This window comes from Saccopteryx leptura, chromosome 2, assembly GCF_036850995.1.
Source record: "Saccopteryx leptura isolate mSacLep1 chromosome 2, mSacLep1_pri_phased_curated, whole genome shotgun sequence".
Classification (NCBI taxonomy): Eukaryota; Metazoa; Chordata; class Mammalia; order Chiroptera; family Emballonuridae; genus Saccopteryx; species Saccopteryx leptura.
In genome coordinates this window covers 138,557,847-138,573,852 of record NC_089504.1, presented here as the reverse complement: position 1 = coordinate 138,573,852, position 16,006 = coordinate 138,557,847, and the positions used below count along the sequence as shown (strand labels likewise).

Below are 16,006 nucleotides of genomic sequence, written 5' to 3'. Positions count from 1 at the left end.
AATTAGCCTCCAAAACGTGGAGAAAATAAATTTCTGTTATTTAAGCCACCCACTCTGTGTAATATATTTTATGGCAGCCCTAACAAAATAACACAGGGGTTACAAACTCAACTGCCCACACAGAGGCAGGTAGTAGACCAACCCAGACCAGTCAAAATGACATACCAATTGTATTCTTCTGATATTTTATTTGCACATGAAAAATATTTCTCACATCATGAAATAAAACGTTATTTTTAAATAATTTTTAAAAAGGTAAGACTATTTCTTACATTAAAATATAAGATCTCTGGCTGGCTAGCTCAGAGGTTGAGTGTCAGCCCGGCGGGTGGAAGTCCTGGGTTCGAGTCCTGACCAGGGCACACAGGAGAAGCGCCCATCTGCTTCTCCACCTCTCCCCCTCTCCTTCCTCTCTGTCTCTCTCTTCCCCTCCCACAGCCAAGGCTCCACTGGAGCAAAGTTGGGCCGGGCGCTGAGGATGGCTCCATGGCCTCCACCTCAGGCACTAGAATGGCTCTGGCTGCAGCGGAGCAATGGCCCAGCTGGGCAGAGCATCGCCCACTGGTGGGCATGCCGGGTGGATCCTGGTCGGGCGCATGCGGGAGTCTGTCTCACTTCAGAAAAATACAAAAAATTAAAATTAAAAAATATATATATATGTATTTTATTTATTTTTTAGTATATATATATATTTTTAAAATACATATATATAAATATATATAAAAGATTATTTCTCAAGTAGTATTGAACTTTTGATAAGAGACATAGAAAAAGGAAATATTTCATTGCCCTCTTCACACTATTTTTTTTACATAAGAGGAGGAGACACAGACAGACTCCCACATGTGCCCCAACTGGGATCCACCAGCAACCTTGTCTGGGGCCAATGCTCAAATCAACCAAGCTACCCTCAGTGCCCAGGGCCAGTGCTTGAACCAATCGAGCCACTAGCTGCAGGAAGGAAAGAGGGAAAGAAAGAGGGAAAGAAGGGGGAGAGGGAGTGGAAGAGAAGCAGATGGTCGCTTCTCATGTGTGCCCTGACCAGGAATTGAACCCAGGACATCCACACGCTGGCCAACACTCTATCCACTGAGCCAACCGGCCAGGGTCTCTCTACAAACCATTAAAAAAAAATAGAATGACAAACCAAGGAAGGAAACTAGGAGCAAGGGAGCTGTGGCAGACTAGATACAGTCTGACCCATTTAAAATAGGCATTGCTCAGATTATTGGAATGTGGGCCCAGTGTTGTTACATTTTTCTAATTTTTTTCTTTTTAAAAAAACTGGGTATCTGGGCCGTTAAAATGAATCTACCAATCTTTAAACATTGGCAACAAATACATTAAAAATATATATATACATATACGTATATCATATGTGTTCGTTCTAGTTCAAAATGGGGATACAGGAGGATCCTGAATTCACATCCTATCATAGACATACTGAATCTACAGCTGCAAACTAAACAACTCCCTCTGAAAGAAACACAAAAACAGTAATACCCACACATTGAATGAAGGGCTAAAACCTACACTAAAACAGGTAGGAAAGGCTGACACAATTCTGCCATAAACCCCAACCCAGATGCAAATGACCCACAATAGAAAGGAACTAAGAACACCCAGATGTTTCCTGAGAAGCAAAGGGTAAGCCTCACATCTAGTACCCTAACTTCTAAGACCCACACCTGAGATAGGCCCACAAAGCATCCAGCTTTGAAAGTCAACAGGGATTGTGTCCACAAGACCCACAAGGCTATAATGAACAGAGAAATGGGTCTTAAAGGACTCATGAAGACTCACCATACCCCCAAAGCACAGGACAGAGAGTGAACAGAAATGCCCATCTCTCAGTCTTCTTCTGAAAAAGGTATATTTACATGTACTTTAAAGCTGCTGCCAGGCCTGACCTGAGCTGTGGTGGTGCAGTGGATAAAGCGTAGACCTGGAACACTGAAGTTGCCTGTTCAAAACTCCGGGCTTGTCTGGTCACAACACATACAGGAAGCAACTACTTTGAGCTGATGCTTCCCGCTTCTCCTCCCTCTGTCTGTCTGTCTCTCTCTCTCTCCTTTCTCTAAAAAATCAAGTAAAATCTAAAAAGAAAATCATTTTCAGCTGCTAACCCCCAGTCAAGGCACATATGAGAAAGCAATCAATGAGCAACTAAAGTGCTACGAGTTGATGCTTCTCATCTCTCTGCCTTCCTGTCAGTCCCTGTCTGTCCTTTGGTCTCTCGCTCACTAAAAAAATAAATAAGTAAAAATATAAATAAATAAATAAGCTGCTGCCTAAAGGTTCGGCTTCCAATGAGCCTGGATCTAGGTGGTGCCAACTGAGACCATCTCCTTTGGCACCGAGAGATCTTGGCATACCCTCAACTACTGGGAGCCACTAAGAAAAAAGTGGGCTGCTTAAACAATTACAGAGTTTTGGGAGACAAGTCAGAGCTAGAGCAGAGTAGAACAATAAGGTAATATCCTATACAAGGCCAATCCTACAAGACTAGGAGAGCAGGTTATTTATCTAATTCATAAAAACAAACTGAGAATCAGGGAAAATAAAGAAATAAAGGAATGTGTTTCAAACAAACAAACAAAAGATAAAACTTAAAAAAACTTACTGAAATGAGGATAAGTGATTTACCTGATAAGAGTTCAAATTAATGATTTAAATATGCTCAATGAACTCAGGAGAAAAATGAATGAACGAAAGAACTTCAATGGAGACAGAAATTAGGGGATATTTTATTGCTTCACATTCATTTTGAAACATTTCTAATTTTTGTGAGAGTATATAAGAAAGTAACAAATTATAGAGCTGAATACAATAACTGAACTGACATAAAAGAACAGTTTGACAACAGACTAAGATGAAGCAGGATTGGTGAACTCTAAGTGCACTCATACAATCAGGCCAAAAAACAAACAAAAAATAATGAAAAAGAGTGAAGAGCCCTGGCCGGTTGGCTCAGCGGTAGAGCGTCGGCCTAGCGTGCGGAGGACCCGGGTTCGATTCCCGGCCAGGGCACACAGGAGAAGCGCCCATTTGCTTCTCCACCCCTCCGCCGCGCTTTCCTCTCTGTCTCTCTCTTCCCCTCCCGCAGCCAAGGCTCCATTGGAGCAAAGATGGCCCGGGCGCTGGGGATGGCTCTGTGGCCTCTGCCTCAGGCGCTAGAGTGGCTCTGGTCGCAATATGGCGACGCCCAGGATGGGCAGAGCATCGCCCCCTGGTGGGCAGAGCGTAGCCCCTGGTGGGCGTGCCGGGTGGATCCCGGTCGGGCGCATGCGGGAGTCTGTCTGACTGTCTCTCCCCGTTTCCAGCTTCAGAAAAATGAAAAAAAAAAAAAAAAAGAGTGAAGATAGCTTAAATAACTTGGGAAAACATCAAGTAGACCAATAGGGGTCCCAGAAGAATATGAGAAAGCAAAAAACTTTTTTTAATTGTTGTTTTACACTTTATTTATTGATATTTGGGGGGGGGAGGAGAGAGAGAGAGAAAGGGAGAGAAAGGAAAAAGGAGGTAAAGCTGGAAGCATCAACTCATAGTAGTTGCTTCCTGTATGTGCCTTGACTAGGCACACCCAGGGTTTCAAACTGGTGACCTAAGTGTTCCAAGTAGATACTTGATCCACTGCACACCACAGGTCAGGCAGAAGCAGAAAATGTATCTGAAGAAATAATGGCTAAGTTCCCTAAATTGGAAAAATTAAAAAATATCTAGATCCAGGAAGCCCAGAGAGTTTCAAATAAGAATAACACAAAAAGATCTAAACCAAGACACATTATAATTAAAGTTTAAAAATTTAAAGGAGAGGATCTTAAAAGAAGAGAAAAAACAACCTTTTGTGTACAAGGGAAACCCCCATAAAATAATCAGATTTTTCATCAGAACCTTTGCAAGCCAGAGGGAGTGGCATGATATATTTAGAGTGTCAAAAGATAAGAACCTGCCAACCAAGAACACTACCCAGCAAAATGGTCCTTCAAAAATAAAGGAGACAGTTTCCAGACAAGCAAGAGCTTACATAGTTCATCATCACTAGACTGGCCTTATAAGAAATATTAAAGGGACTTCTTTAAGCTAAAATGAAAGCATGTAATTAGTAACAGGAAGACACATATGAAAGTATACATTTTACTGGTAATGGTAAATATTTTAAAACTCAGGAAAATCTAATGTGGTTGGTTAATCACTTCTAAATCTAGTAAGAAGGTTAAAAGACAACAGTAGTAAAAATAACTATAATAATTTATAAATGGATATAGAAGATAAAAAGATGTACTGGTAAATTATAACATTAAAAACATAAAGTGAGGGGGGGTTAAAAATGTAGAGCGTTAGAATGCATTCACATTGAGGTTATTTATTTAAAATAGACCACTGTAAGTATAAGTTACTTTATGTAAGCTTTATAGTGACCACAAAGCAAAAATCTATAGCAGATACACAAAAAAGAAAAATAATTTAAACATACCACACTACAGGAAATCATCAGACCACAATGGAAGAGAGCGAGAGAGGGAGGAAGGAAGGGGAGAAGGAAGTAAGGGAGCAAGGGAGGGAATTATAAAACAGAAAATATGAAAATGGCAGTAAATCCATACCTGTCAATAATTACTTTAAATGGAAATACACTGTTCACAAAGATTAGGAGATCAGGGAACATGCAAATACTCCAGTACTTTCAGCCTTTCTTATAGTGCATTTTCACAATGAAATAAAAGATGGTTTTGCATCTCATTTGCATAATTGAATAACTTTCTTTGACTTGCTGTTTCCTTTTCTAATGTTCTTGTTTAATAAAAAAAAATCAAATGCCTTTTTTTATTGCCTCATATTCATTTTGAAATATCCCCTAATTTCTGTGAGCAGTATAGATTAAATTCTCCAATCAAATTACAGACTGACTAAATGGATTAAAAAATCATGACCTATCTATATGCTGTCTAAAAGAGACTCAATTCAGACATAACATACACAGACTGAAAGTGAAGGGATGAAATAAGATATTCCATGCAAATGGAAACCAAAAGAAAACTGGGGTCGCAAACAAGATAGAATTTAAGAGAAAGGCTGTATTAAGACAAAGGTCATTATATAATGATAAAGAGGTCAATCCAACAAGAGAATATAATATACATGTGCAAATTTTTATGCATCCAAAATAGAAACACTAAATATATTAAGCAAATATTAACAGATTTAAAGGGAAAAACAAACAGCAACACATTAGACTTAATACCCTATTTTTATCAACATATAGATTATCCAAACAAAATTTTTTTTTAAGTTGGCATTGAACAATGCACTATAACGATGAATTTATCAGGTATACACAGAACATTTTTATCCAAAAGCAACAGAATACACATTGTTCTTAACTTTACAAGGAATATCCTCCAGGATAGATCATGTTTGGCCATAACACAAGCCTTAATAAATTTCAGAAGATTGAAATCACATCAAGCTCATTTTGAACCACAATGGTATAAAATTAGAAATCAATTACAAGAAAATTGGAAAATTCACAAATAAAATAGAGGTTAAATAACATGCTACTGAACAATCAATGGTTGAAAAGAGATACCAAAAATCATCTTCAGAGAAATAAAAATGGAAATAGAACATACCAATAATTCTGGAGTGCCACAAAAGCAGTCTTAACAGGGAATTTCATGGCAATAAATACCTACATTAATAAATAAGAGAATGCGCAGTGGATAGAGTGTCGGACTGGGATGTGGAAGGACCCAGGTTCGAGACCCCGAGGTCACCAGCTTGAGCGTGGGCTCATCTGGTGTGAGCAAAAAGCTCACCAGCTTGGACCCAAGGTCGCTGACTCGAGCAACGGGTTACTCGGTCTGCTGAAGGCCCACGGTCAAGGCACATATGAAAAAGCAATCAATGAACAACTAAGGTGTTGCAACGAAAAACTGATGATTGATGCTTCTCATCTCTTTCCATTCCTGTCTGTCTGTCCCTGTCTATGCCTCGCTCTGACTCTCGCTCTGTCTCTGAAATAAATAAAAATTTAAAAATAAATAAATAAATAAGAGAATGGCCCTGGCCAGTTAGCTCAGTTGGTTAGAGCATCATCCCTACACGCCAAGGTTGCAAGTTCGATCCCCATCAGTACACATATGGGGAACCAATGAAAGCACAACTAAGCGGAACAAGTGAAAGCTTTTCTCTTTCTCTCTTTCTAAAAATCAATCTATTAAAAAAATGTCATATAAACAAACATTACTACACCTCATGTAACTAGGAAAATAAGAACAAATTAAGCCCAAAGTTAGTAGTAAAAGAACAAACTATCAAAGATCAGGGTAGATAGCCTGACCAGGTAGTGGCACAGTGGATAGAGCAGGGGTCCCCAAACTACAGCCCGCGGGCCGCATGCGATCCCCTGAGGCCATTTATCCAGCCCCCACCGCACTTCCAGAAGAGGCACCTCTTTCATTGGTGGTCAGTGAGAGGAGCATAGTTCCCATTGAAATACTGGTCAGGCCTGACCTGTGGTGGCACAGTGGATAAAGCGTCGACCTGGAAATGCTGAGGTCGCCGGTTCAAAACCCTGGGCTTGCTTGGTCAAGGCACATATGGGAGTTGATGCTTCTAGCTCCTCCCCCCTGTCTCTCTCTCCTCTCTCTCTGTCTCTCTCTCTCTCCCCCTCTCTCTCCTCTCTAAAATGAATAAATAAAATAAATTAAATAAATTAAAAAAAAATAAAAAATAAATAAAAAAAAAAGAAATACTGGTCAGTTTGTTGATTTAAATTTACTTGTTCTTTATTTTAAATATTGTATTTGTTCCCGTTTTGTTTTTTTACTTTAAAATAAGATATGTGCAGTGTGCATAGGGATTTGTTCATAGTTTTTTTTATAGTCTGGCCCTCCAATGGTCTGAGGGACAGTGAACTGGCCCCGTGTAAAAAGTTTGGGGACCTCTGGGATAGAGAGTCTGACTGGGACACAGAGGACCCAGTTTTGAAACCCCGAGGTCGCCGGCTTGAGTGCGGGCTCACCAGCTTGAGCGCCGGGTTGCTGCCTTGAGCGTAGGATCATAGATGTGACCCCATGGTCACTAGCTTGAGCTCAAAGGTAGCTGGCTTGAAGCCCAAGGATGCTAGCTTGAGACCAAGGTCGCTGGCTTGAGTCTAAGGTCACTGGCATGAGCAAGGGGTCACTCGCTCTGCTGGAGCCCCACCACCACCCCATTCAAGGCACATACAAGAAAGCAATCAATGAACAACTAAGGTGATGCAACGAAGAATTGATGCTTCTCATCTCTCTCCCTTCCTGTCTGTCCCTATCTCTGACTCTGTCTCTTTAAAAAAAAAGGATCAGAGCAGATATAAACAAAATACAGACTAAAAGACAATAGAAAAAATATATAAAACTAAGACCTGCTTTTTGGAAAAGATAAACGATAGACAAGCATTTGGCTAGACTCATCAAGAAAAAATGAGGATTTAATAAACAAAATTAGAAATAACAACACAGAAATACAAGAAATCAGCTGAGACAACTAAAAAAAATACACCAACAAATTTGGACAACTTTGAAGAAATGGATAAACTCCTAGATATAAACCTATCAAGATTGAATCACGAAGAAACATAAAATTTGAACATACCATTAGTAAGCAGACTGAATCAGTAAAAAAATAAAAATAAATAGAACTCCCAATAGTCTGGCCTGTGGTGGCGCAGTGGATAGAGCTTCATTCAACCTGGAACACTGAAGTTGCCGCATTGAAACCCTCAGCCTGCTTGGTCAAGGCACTCACAAGCAATGAGCAACTCAAGTGGAGCAACTGTGAGCTGATACTTCTCGATCCCCAACCCTCTCTCTCCTCTCTCTGTAAAATCAGTAAATAAAATCTTTTTTTAAAAAATTGCCCAATAAACAAAACAAAACTTCCTAGGAACAAATGCCTTTACTTGTGAAGTCTACTAAATACTAAAGAATACCAATCCTTCTCAAACTCTTCCAAAAAAATAAAGGAGGAAAAAATACTTCTAAATTCATTTTACAAGGCCAGCACTACCCTGACAACAAAGCCAGACAATGACACTGCAAGAGAAGAAAACTGGAAGTCAGTATTCCTGATGAACTACAAGTTGATGTTTCCCGTTCCTCCCTGCTTTTCTCTCTATCCTTTATCTAAAATCAATAAATAAAATCTTAAAAAAAGAATACCTAGAAATAAATTAAATGAAGGAAATGAAAGACCTCCACATTGATAACTGTATGATACTGATGAAAGAAATTAAAGACGCAAATGAAAAGATATTCTGTGCTCATGGATTAGAAGAATATTGTTAAAACATCCATACTACCTTCCCAAAGCAATCTATAGATACAATGCAATCTCTATCAAAATTCCAATGGCATTTTTCACAAAACGAGAACAAACAATCCTGCTTGACCTGTGGTGTCATAGTGAATGAATAAAGCGTCGACCTGGAATGCTGAGGTCACCAGTTCAATCCCAAGGGTCACCAGCTTGATCTCGAGGGCGTCAGCTCAACCCCAAGGTTGCCTGTTTGAGCCCCAATCAGGGCATATATGAGAAGCAATAAATGAGTGCACAACTAAATGAAAGGAGTTGATGCTTCTCTCTCCCTTCCTCTCCCACCACCACAAAATAGTACAGTATCGGCATAAAACACACAGATCAGTAACAGAATAGACAACTGAAAAATAAATCTATGCATATATGGTCAATTCACAATAAAGGAGCCAAGGAATACAATGGGGAAAGGACAGTCTCTTCAATAAATGGTGCTGGGCCTGACCAGGAGATGGCGCAGTCCCAGGATAGAGCATCGGACTGGGATGCGGAGGACCCAGGTTCCAGACCCCGAGGTCGCCAGCTTGAGCGCGGGCCTATCAGGTTTGAGCAAAGCTCACCAACTTGAGCCCAAGGTCACTGGCTCGAGCAAGGGGTCACTCGGTCTGCTGCAGCGCCCCCCCCCAAGTCAAGGCACATATGAGAAATCAATCAATGGACAACTAAGGAATCGCAATGAAGGACTGATGTTTCTCATCTCTCTTCCTTCCTGTCTGTCTGTCCCTCTCTCTGACTCTGTCTCTGCCACACAAAAAAAAAAAAAAAAAAAAAAGGTGCTGGGAAAATTGTACAGCCACTGGCAAAAGAATGAAACTAGACAATTATCTTACACTATACACAGAAATCAGCTCAAAACAAATTAAAGACTTGACTACAAGATCTCAAACCATAAAACTCTTAGAGAAAAAACATGGGTGAAAAGCTATTTAACATCAGTTTTGGTGATTTTTTTTGATTTGACACCAAAAGTAGAAATAAACAAGTGGGACTACATTAAATTAAAAAGTTTCTGCAAAAATAAATAAATAAATAAAAGTTTCTGCCCAGCAAATAAAACCATCAAGCCCTAGCCAGAGTTAAGTTGGTTAAAGCATAGTCTGGAAGCATCTACTCCCTCTCTAAAATAAACAAATAAATAAAATAATAATAATAATAATAATAATGTGTTGGTGAGGATGTGGAGAAAAGGGAACCCTTGCATACTGTTGATGAAGATGTAAATGGGAAAACAGTACAGCATTTCCTCACAAAATTAAAAATAGAACTACCAGATAATCCAGCAATTCCATTTCCGGGTACTTATCTGAATGAAACAAGACAGTTAACTCCAAAAAGATATATGCACCCCTATGTTCACTGCAGCATTATTTACAATAGCCAAGCTATGGACACAACATAGTGTCCACTGATGAATGACTGGATCAAGAACAATGATTATATAATATATAATGAAATATTATTCAGCCATAAAAAAAGAAATGCGTGGCAACATGAATGAACCTTTAGGGCATTATGCTAAGTGAAACATCCAAGACAAATTAACATGATCTTACTTGTATGTGGAATCATATTTACAAAAGAAAACAAAGGGGGGGAAAAAGACCAGAGTCAAGAGATACAGAAAGAAGATTGAAGATTGGGGGTTGCCAGAGGAAGGGGGATGGGTAAAATGGGTGTAGGTGATCAAAAGGTAAAAATTTCCAGTTACATGGCCCTGGCTGGTTGGCTCAGTGGTAGAGCGTCGGCCTGGCGTGCGGAATCCCGGGTTTGATTCCAGGCCAGGGCACACAGGAGAAGAGCCCATCTGCTTCTCCACTCCTCCCCCTCTCCTTCCTCTCTGTCTCTCTCTTCCCCTCCCGCAGCTGAGGCTCCATTGGAGCGGAGATGGCCCGGGCGCTGGGGATGGCTCCTTGGCCTCTGCCCTGGGCGCTGGGGTGGCCTCTGGTCGCAACAGAGCGACGCCCCGGAGGGCCAGAGCATCGCCCCCTGGTGGGCAGAGCATCGCCCCTGGTGGGCGTGCCGGGTGGATCCTGGTCGGGTGCATGCGGGAGTCTGTCTGACTGTCTCTCTCCGTTTCCAGCTTCAGGAAAAAAAAAAAAAAAAAATTCCAGTTACAAAAATAAGCCCTAAAAAAGTAAAGAAAAAAAAGTAAGTCCTGCTCTAGCCAGATGGTTCAGCTGGTTAGAGCACTATCCAGAAACACAGAGGTTGCCATTTCAATCCCTGGTCACAGCACATGCAGGAATAAATATTCCTGTCTTTCTCCTGCTCTCTCCCTTCCTCTAAAAGTCAATAAACATTAAAAAGAAAAAGTCCTGCGATGTAATATACAGCAAAATGACTAGATAATAGTACTGTATTGCATATTTGAAAGTTGCTAAGAAAATAAATCTTCAAAATTCTCATCATAAAAAATATTTGCAACTATATGTGATGGGTGGTCACTAGATTTATTGTGATCATTTCAAGACACACACACATCATAATGCTGTACACCTGAAACTAGTGTAATGTTATATGTCAATTATATCTCAATTTTTTATAAAGAATATAAATTGTGGCCCTGGCTGCTTGGCTCAGTGGTAGAGTGTCAGCCCGGCATGTGGATGTCCCGGGTTAGATTCCTGGTCTGGGCACACAGGAGAAGATACCATCTCCACACCTTTTCTTTCTCTTTCTCTCTCTCTCTCTCTAAAATAAATAAAGTCCTTAAATAAATTAATTAATAAATAAAATCTAAAAAGATTTTTTAAAAAAATTCTTGCAGCACACCAGTTAAAAAATCACTATGATGGAGTATTATCCAGTCATAAAAAGTAATGAAGTACTAATATATGCAACTACACGTATGAATCTCTAAAACATCATGCTGAACAAAAGAAGCCAGATAGTCATGCTGTTCACCTGAAACTAATACAAAATAATACTGAATGTAAACTATAATTCAAGATTATTTTTTAAATTATAAAAAAGGAAGCCAGACACAAAGACCATACATTGTATGATTTCGTTTATCTGAAATGTCCAGAATAGGCAAATCCATAGAAATAAAAAGATTAGTGGTTGCTAGGGGCTGGTGGTAGGGCAAATGGGGAGTGACTGCTAATGAGCAGAGCTTCTTTCTGGGGTAATAAAAATGTTCTGAAATTAGTGACAGTAGTTGCACAACATTGTGAAGAAACTAAAACCACTGAATTGTAAGCTTTATAATGGTGAATTTGATACATTATATTTCAATGTTTAAAATATTAAATTAAAAATACACTGGTTTGCAAATTGGTCATTTAAAACCCAAGATTCCAAACAAAATAAAATTAAACCCAAGATTCTCTTTCTTTTTGCATTTTTCTGAATTACAAAAGGTAGAATGATGAAATCACTGAAATAAAAGGCAATGCGAACCTGACCAGGTGGTGGTGCAGTGGATAGAGCATCAGATTGGAACGCAGAGGATTGAGGTTCGAAACCCTGAGGTCTCCAGCTTGGGTGCGGGCTCAACCAGCTTGAGTGCAGGGTTGCTGGTTTGAAGCCCAGGTCACTGGCTTGAGCAAGGGGTCACTGGCTCGGCTGGAGCCTCCCAGTCAAGGCACATATGAGAAAGCAATCAATGAACAACTAAGGTACTGCAATGAATAACAGATGCTTCTCATCTCTCTCTCTTCCTGTCTGTCTGTTCCTGTGTCTCTGTCTCTGTTACAAAAAAGGGGGGGGAGGGGCAAAGTGAAAAGCACATTTCTAGGAACACTGAGCCAGTCTCAGGTTCATATTATGAATTGGGATTCCTATCTTGAGTGGTGGCTTGGATTACATGCTAAAGGGCTCTCCCTCAATTTAAGAAATAGTGATTAAATTTCTCAAGTAGACTAACAAGAGTTATCTAAGTCTTATCTCCTCCTCCACCTGCAAAGTACACCCTGGTCAAAAGTATTAACCTCTGCTCTCCCCATTTTCTGTTCTTGCCACACAAAGGATCTCAGCTGGAGAAACAGGAAAGCAATTTATTTAGCTACATCATAAAATCTGTGAAGGATCAACAGCTGTTAACATAATTCCTCTTTCTCAATGTTTCCAAATCTCTAGGCCCCAAACAAATACTGGGCAATTTAAGAAATCAACATTTAAAACACTTAGGGGTCAGCAAATGTTACCCAGGAGTTGATACTTTGAAGCAAGAATGCCACCAAGATCAACATGCTATTGGATGGTGGTATGCCCTCAGACTCCGCCTCCCTTCCCTGTTTTCTCCGGTTTTATGCATTTTAAAATCAAAAACTCACTCACATACTTCAAATTAGGAGGTATGGGCCCTGGCCGGTTGGCTCAGTGGTAGAGCGTCGGCCTGGCGTGTGGGAGTCTCGGGTTCGATTCCCGGCCAGGGCACACAGGAGAAGCGCCCATCTGCTTCTCCACCCCTCCCCCTCTCCTTCCTCTCTGTCTCTCTCTTCCCCTCCCGCAGCCGAGGCTCCACTGGAGCCAGTTTGCCCAGGTGCTCTGTGGCCTCTGCCTCAGGCGCTAGAATGGCTCTGATTGCGGCAGAGCGACACCCCAGATGGGCAGAGCATCGCTCGCTGATGGGCATGCCGGGTGGATCCCGGTCGGGCGCTTGCGGGAGTCTGACTGCCTCCCCGTTTCCAACTTCAGAAAAATACCCCCAAAAAAAATAATTTTAAAAAATGTCTAAGGATGGAGTCCAGAAAACATATCTTCAAAGTGATTCCAATATAGAACAAGTTTAGAAACACTGTTCTAAAAAGTTCAATAAAAGAGGACCTGCAGCCCTGGCTGGGTAGCTCAGTTGGTGAGAGCATCCTCCCCAATATGGCAAGGTTATGGGTTAGATTCCTGGTCAGGGCACATACAAGAATCAACCAATGAATGCATAAATAAGTGGAACAATAAATTGGAATTTCTCTCTCTCCGCCTCCCCCCACCTCTCTCTCTTGAAAAATAAATAAATAATTTTTTAAAAAATGACCTTTAGCCATTTAAGATATAGGTGATGTGTAAGATAGAGACTTTACCTGTATTATGAAGACAGGATCACTGCAATTGAGTTTACCAGTCAGAATTAAGCACAGAACACATTATGTCAAACTCACTCATTGTACACTACTCCATTAATTATGAATGTGAGGTGTGTGCTGTATATATGTTACACAACATTAAATGGCACAGATAACAAAGTAGTGGTGTATTTATATTCAAATCAAGTATTGAGGTTTTTCCAACATACTGAGGAAAACATGGAAGACATTTTCCTGTTATTCTTTTGTACCTACCTCAGTAATATAGGATTGAATTTCAGCTCATCAAGACCTAAATGGAGATAACCCTATTAGATCAAGTCTAAAAACTGAGTAATTTTGCTTCTGAATAATTTCAAACATAACATGCAAATGTGGCATAAAACTGTCACTACTAGGATGGTTTCTGCTAGCACATGTTAACGGCTTTCATAAATGGTGAGATCTTTACTTTTCTACCCTGCCCCTTCCAATATTGCCAACAGGGTTTACTCACTGAAATACACTCTCTAGTGTAAGAAAAACACTTTGTGATTTTAAACTATTCACGCTGACACTACAGTACACACACAATATTGTTTCTTTTTCTGGTTTGAGCTTAAAAAGCATTGAGAATCCCTTTAAGTATATTAAAAGTTTCTAGTCTACCTCTAGGAAACTTCCAAACTATGACCAAAGATTTAATTTATCACCTCTAATTCTATTTACAAAAACGGGTTTTGATGATGAAAGTACTGGTGTTTAAAATATCTAGCTAGTTACAGTGAATGATATTCATTCAAAACATTTATGAAGCGGCTACTACACAACCCAGACTGTTCCAGGGGCTAGGAATAGGAGCACAGCAGTGAAGAATATATGTTCAATAAAAATACTGGTTATAATTTGCTACATGTTGATGATTCAGAGTTGCCAATTATTACAAACATTAAGAGTTACAAATACTCTAGGACAGAGCAGAATCTATACATCTCTTATAGCAGATCAAGGAAATTTGTTTCTGAAATAGAAATTCCTATAGCTTTAACTAATTAAAAGCACACAGAGTACAGGATGTCTCTGGTTTCCAAGGTTTCCAGTGTTTGAATATACTCTACATATGTAGTATTTTGAACATTAAGTTCCCTGTTATAATGCTCTATACTTTAATTTTGCACAAGATGTAGCAAGGATTTAAAATCGACATACTAGGTAATCTCTAAAATGCGATTCTCTGAACTCTAACAAATGTCCCATGATTCCTTTTCAATCAAAAAAAGCAGCAGGCAGAGAAAATAAAATTTGTACTTCGCTGTCACTCTAGAAATAGCATTATTTCTTCAACATTTCTGCGTATAAAAAATTATCTGTAAGAGACCAGAGAACCTTGATGCTCAATTTAGACTGAAGACAAAAAACCACAGTCTATGCAGAAACATGGGATGTTCCTTCCTAACACCCAGGTTGGGGGGGGGGGGGGTAGTTTTCTGGTTTTTATTTGTGTTTAACTGCTTCGGCGTTCTCGAAACCTTGGAAGGATAGATTACACTGCAGAACAAGTCAGGCGCTACACAGTAGCGGTTCCAAAGCGGACTCCGCAACCCCTCAGCAGAGCGAGGTGGGGGGGACAAAACACCCGGCGGCCCCGAAACCAGCCTAGAAGGGGCTAGCCGTCCCCCACGAGCCAACGCGCCCCGCGTGCGCCGCGCGTCCCCCAAGTGCCCTTGGAAGCGGCGGCCGCGGGGAATGCCGCGCCCGCTCCCACAGGACTGAAGTTCCGCCCGACGGCTCGTCCCTTCCCTACCCCGCCCCTGGGACCCGCCGAGCCCGCGGCGCCGGCTCCGCCCCTCGCCTCCCGGCCAGGCCCCGATTCCCAGCCCCGATGCACGGCAGCCCGGGGCCGGCCGGCCGGCGCGGCGGAGCCCAGGGAGCCCCGGGGCCCCGGCCGCGCCTCGTCCCGCAGGCCGCGGGGCGTGCGCCGCGCAGCCGGGACCAGGCCCGCGCGCGGAGTTTTGGCCAGGGCGGACGTCGCCCTCGGCTCTCACCTGCGTCCCCACCACAACTATCTGTGGCAGCTGGATGATGTCGGCGCCCACCGTGTTGAAGACGTCCTGGAGCTTGTTGATAACAGGAATTAGCGCCTCCATGACTCTGAAAACACGGGACCCCCCCCGCCCGGCAGGGCCGCGGCAATGAATGGGGCCGGGGCCCAGATTCCGCCTCGTTCCTCCTCTCCTCCGCCCTCTCCTCGGGAGCCGGCACCCATTGGACCCCGCCCGGCCGCTACCTGCCCCCTCCCGGCAAGCTGTGCGCTAAAAGGAAGGTGGTGAGAAACAAAGCCTGCCGGGAGTTGTAGTTCTGCCGCGGACAGCCAGGGCCTACGACTTCCAGAAGGCTGCGAGGCGCCCGCAGACCTCTAGCCCGGAGGCAGGGTTGCTTGTTTTGGGGCTGCTTCCCCAGCTCTTGTCAAACGACTAGATAGCCATGACTAGAGTGGGAGAGAAGAGATACTGTTATGCCTGTGCTCGAGGCATGTTGATTGTGAAAATGCCGAATGTATGTTGAGTACAGCAGAATCTCTTGATTATCGAAGATGTCATTTCCTTCTGAGGACACTGTCAAAAGGGACAGTTTGGAAAGGCTTA

The 16,006-nt window shown here is 41.7% G+C and overlaps 1 protein-coding gene across 8 annotated transcripts in view; it reads right to left on the bottom strand.

Annotated features, from left to right (window-relative positions):
• Positions 1 to 15,631, bottom strand: part of DNM1L (dynamin 1 like) — a 72,806-nt gene extending 57,175 nt beyond the window's left edge. For 4 of the 8 annotated variants that reach the window (XM_066368937.1, XM_066368934.1, XM_066368932.1 and 1 more), the window contains exon 1: positions 15,407 to 15,630. In XM_066368937.1, the coding sequence (XP_066225034.1) occupies positions 15,407 to 15,508 (102 nt within the window). In that variant the 5' untranslated portion in view covers positions 15,509 to 15,630. Of the gene's footprint in view, positions 1 to 15,406 lie in introns of all 8 variants that reach the window. The other 4 variants (XM_066368929.1, XM_066368933.1, XM_066368931.1 and 1 more) reach the window with 2 other exon arrangements.
• Between the last annotated feature and the right edge of the window lie 375 nt (positions 15,632 to 16,006).